A 4,363-nucleotide genomic window follows, 5' to 3' on the forward strand; every position below is an offset into this window, starting at 1 on the left:
AAGGCAATATATGAAACCACACAAGAACATGATGAAAGCAAGGATGATAAGGAGAAAGGAAGGATAGAAAAGGACAAGGAAATACAGTGAGTGGTATTAATGTAAATGTAGCTCTGTTTCCTTTCCTCTTTCTCATCTCAGTTCTTCCTTTCCTTTAGCTGAATATTTCCTTTTCGGCGCTCTGCGGAGTGATGCTTACTTTGAAAGGGAAGAGCATTATGGGGATGCATGTTCTAAGGATCTTACAAGGACCACAAGTACCATAGATTACTTCAGAAGTACACTACAGGAAGTCCTTGGCGTATGACCACAACTGACCCCACAATTTCTGTTGCTAAATGAGACACTTGCTAAGTGAATTTTGCCCCCTTTGATGAGCTTTCTTGTCACAGTTAAGCGAATCCCTGCAGTTGTTAAGTTAGTAACACGGTTGTTAAGTGAATCTGGCTTCCTCATTGACTTTGCTTGTCAGATCACAAAAGGGGATCACATGACCCCGAGACACAGCAACCGTCGTTAACTATGAGCCAGAAGCTTCTGAATTTTGATCACATGATCACGAGGTTACTGCAAGGTTGTGTGAAAAATGGACATGTGCCACTTTTTTAGTGCCGTTGTAATTTCAAACCGTCACTGTACGTTGAAGACTGCCTGTACTGACTTGGGAGCATTTGTTTTTTGTAACAAGAAGTTTATTTGGGGGGAAAAAATAGAAGTATCTATAATTTAGCATATGCCTAATCAGCCAATCCCTCAACCATCTTGCACCCACTCATTTTAGTAAGATTCTGCTCATGCCACCTGCTCTGTCCCCACATTCCACATTTTCTATTGTTCAGGCATCCTTTTCACTGTAGGGCCCTTATATGCAATGTTCAGGGCTTCATGGAAATATTTCTCCCCGGTTTTTCATGCACATTTTTATTATTCCTTTACATTTTGTGTTCAAATACTGATTAAAATTTTAACACTTGGGATCTATTTTTCAAAATACCTAAACAAACTATAATAGTGATCAAGAGGCTAAAGAGAATATGAAACAGCCTATTCATTAATTTGTTCCTCCACAATTCATCTGCTCAACTGTAGATTCTCATTGGAAATATTGAATTCGTGGAAGTAACATGGCCTCTCTCTTCAGAAGATTACTTTCAGCATCCCTGCCCATGACCTGTAACTTTATTCTCAAGAGGACAGCACGGTGCATTAAAACCCTACAATTTAGTTTTCGAGTTAAGTCACATTCAGAGTATTTTGTTCAAGTATTCCAAGAACTGGATTCAAAAGCAGTTTGCTTTCTCTCAAAAGCCATTTAAATCATAATTTCTGTCAGATTTTTAGTCAGTTTCCTACAGAAACACAATTTCTTCTAGATTTCTAGTGAACTGCAGCCACAATCTACAAATACATTAACTTTGCTAAGCCGTCCTAATCAACTGATTGCAAAAGGCTTTCTCTTAAGATACAATTGTAGCTGCCCCACAACGCCACTTCCTGTATCATACACACGTCTTAAACTTCTGTAATCAGCATCCACCAGGTGCCGTATCGCATTCAGCACACCCCATTCAGTCAATACAGACATCCCCAAACACACAGAGGCTGGTTTTGTCAAATGTTTTATTGAGTGTAGACATCTGGAGTACTGTAAAACATGCATTATCTGTAGATTCAAAAAGGAGCAAGCCACATTGTCCTCACTGTCAAACATGTCAGGCTTGGCATATATGATGGAGATTAATGAAGTATCAAGAGAGTAATATGATTCCTGGAAAGCTGCTGCAATTTGGAGTAGTCTTAATCACTTGAAATGCAGAGCTGTTCACATTTAAGTGAACTTGTACATTCAGTGGAGGTGTCTTGATTTAATTCAAAACAAACATGAGGGATTTAATATGGGGGGATTCTTTATTGTTAGAAATACACTTTGCATCTTCCCTGCCCCCACCCACCCCAATGATATCCCTATCTAAATAAAAACTCATATGCTTTTTTAAGTAATAGAATTTAATTCTGAATAATGAACAGATGTAGTTATTTTTTCTTCGGCTGCTGAGGTGTGTTAAACTTAAAGAAGATAATGTCTCCATCTTCAACGATGTAATTTCGGCCTTGTTGTCTGTATTTCCCAGCAGCCTAGGAGACATAGAAAAACAGATGATGGTATTAAAACTGTGTCTGTATAAAGAGCTGATAATAACTATTTTAAAGAACAGTATGTACTTTCAGTACAATTCATAAATGTTTGGTAACTTTAAACTTCTTGATTTCAGCAGAATTTGATTGGCATAAATAATCACTGTTTATTCACTGCTATGAAGTTGACTTGTACAGGTAAATGGTAACCAGGATTCTGCATTTCCATTACATTGATAGGTATGATTTAATATTAAAAGTACACATAGAGAAGAGATTTTTTTTTTAAAAAAACTTCCAAAATCATCTTACTGAATAAGAGTGACCACACTCTTGCATTCTTAGTATGCTATGCTAGCCTGAGTTCACCAGTTTTGGGGCACCACAATTAGGAAGAACAATTAAGGAAGAGGCCCCCAATCTTTGGGGCACCAGGGACCAATTCTGTGGAGAAAGATTTTTCCGCAGACCAGAGGGGGTGTGGTTTCGTGTGCTGCCTACATCCAGCGGATGGGGCTTCATTTGTTTGCGTGGCCTGGTTGCTAGTATGCTGCGACCCGGTGCAGACTGGGGCTTGGGGACCCCTGATTTAAGGAAATACAGCATGTCGCAAAAATAAAATCTCAAATGATAGGAGGCCTGGAAAGAAAAGCTTATGAAGAGTGATGGGAGGCATTGATTAGGTTTGACCAAGAGAAGGCAAGACTTCATATTTTTAGGCATCTGAGGGACTGTCATACAGAATATGGGGCAGAAACATTCAGGTAATTAGACAGGACAATAAAGAATGGGATTAAATTACAAGGAAGTAGATTTTGGTAGCTCATTGGGGAAAATGTCCTAGCTGTAATAGCTGTTCAGCAATGGAATATACCATAATGGAAGTTGGTGATCACTTCTTTATGGGATAAATTTAAACAAAGGGTGGGTCTGTCTGAGATGCTGTTCTAGTGGATTCCTGCAATGGACAGTGGGATGGACTAATAGTCACTCAGATCCCTTCCAACGTTTACATTTTATATTCTAAGAACCAATACTGTGTAGTATGAGAATGACACCATTTAGAAAGTCATTTTAGGAAGATATTTTTTTAATCTCCGTCAATGAAGTTCTATAGAATCTAGTAACCATAAACACTCTTCATTTCCTAACTATGCCCATTTATATCAATTACAGTAGCTGGGTTGAGAGAACTAGGAACTACAAGAGAAAATGGCTATATTCTGTTCTGTGATGTAGTTGGTAAATGTGATTGTAAAGTACACCAAAACAAACAAAAAGAATAAATGCTGTATTATATACTGCAATTGCCAGGGAGCCATACAAGGATTCTGAGAAATAGCTTGTCCATGTTACATAAACGGAATATCTCCTGTAGATATCAAGTAACCTTTGTCATAAAATCTTTTTTTCACCAAGTTTGAAATAATCAGTCATGTAGTAAAAAAATGTGCAACTTTGATACTTCACAATCCAAGTTAGAATAGTAAAATATACTGGTTAAAATCACTCCCTTAGCCTCACCAAAACAGTACAGCATCCAAATGAAGCAAACAACCCTTCTCTTCACTCATGTTTCTAGTGCTCAACACAGTTGAATGAACAGCAAGAATCAGGAAGTAAAAAAATAACAGAGGAAAGCTGTTATAAGTAGATGTAAGCAAGGCAGCCAAAAAAGTAATGCTAGCAAGATTTCTGTAAAGTACAGGTCAGATTTAAGAAGAGAAAAACAGAATAAATATGTCAGCGTAATTCATTTTAGAGGAATGCAAACGGGGCCTTGTTTTTATGTTCTAACTACCATTCAAAAAGAATAGAATGTTACACGAATAAATCCCACCATTCAGAAAAATATACTCATTATTTCTTACAAGTTAATTTGTTATATAGGACTGATAGGTTTGCTCTGCATGACCAACTTCAGAGAAAACAGGAACCAGGCTGATTCAGATCAGGGTGTGTGATTAACTAATTTTTTAAAATTATTATTAAGGATGTGTTCACTTGGAAATGATTTACAAGAAGCATTTCTACCAATAATTAAGTGCAAATATAGTACCTCTATGCTATTCACTGAATCACCCAACTTTTTTTTAAAAAAAAAATCTACATTAATGCTGCTGTTTTGAGCAGCCAACTCATTGACATTAAACTCTTAAAGCAGCCACAACTTTTTCAGGCTTGTGCAAAGGCCAAAAAAGATAAAATTGCTTTAAACAACAGCAGG

At 37.2% G+C, this 4,363-nt stretch overlaps 1 protein-coding gene across 4 annotated transcripts in view; it reads right to left on the bottom strand.

Annotated features, from left to right (window-relative positions):
- Window positions 1–1,616: 1,616 nt before the first annotated feature.
- Window positions 1,617–4,363, bottom strand: part of OLA1 (Obg like ATPase 1) — a 108,908-nt gene continuing 106,161 nt past the window's right edge. For all 4 annotated transcript variants that reach the window (XM_083348098.1, XM_083348099.1, XM_083348097.1 and 1 more), the window contains one exon: window positions 1,617–2,136. In XM_083348098.1, the coding sequence (XP_083204224.1) occupies window positions 2,035–2,136 (102 nt within the window). In that variant the 3' untranslated portion in view covers window positions 1,617–2,034. The remainder of the gene's footprint in view (window positions 2,137–4,363) is intronic.

This window comes from Vipera ursinii (assembly GCF_947247035.1).
Source record: "Vipera ursinii genome assembly, chromosome: 1".
NCBI classification, from domain to species: Eukaryota; Metazoa; Chordata; class Lepidosauria; order Squamata; family Viperidae; genus Vipera; species Vipera ursinii.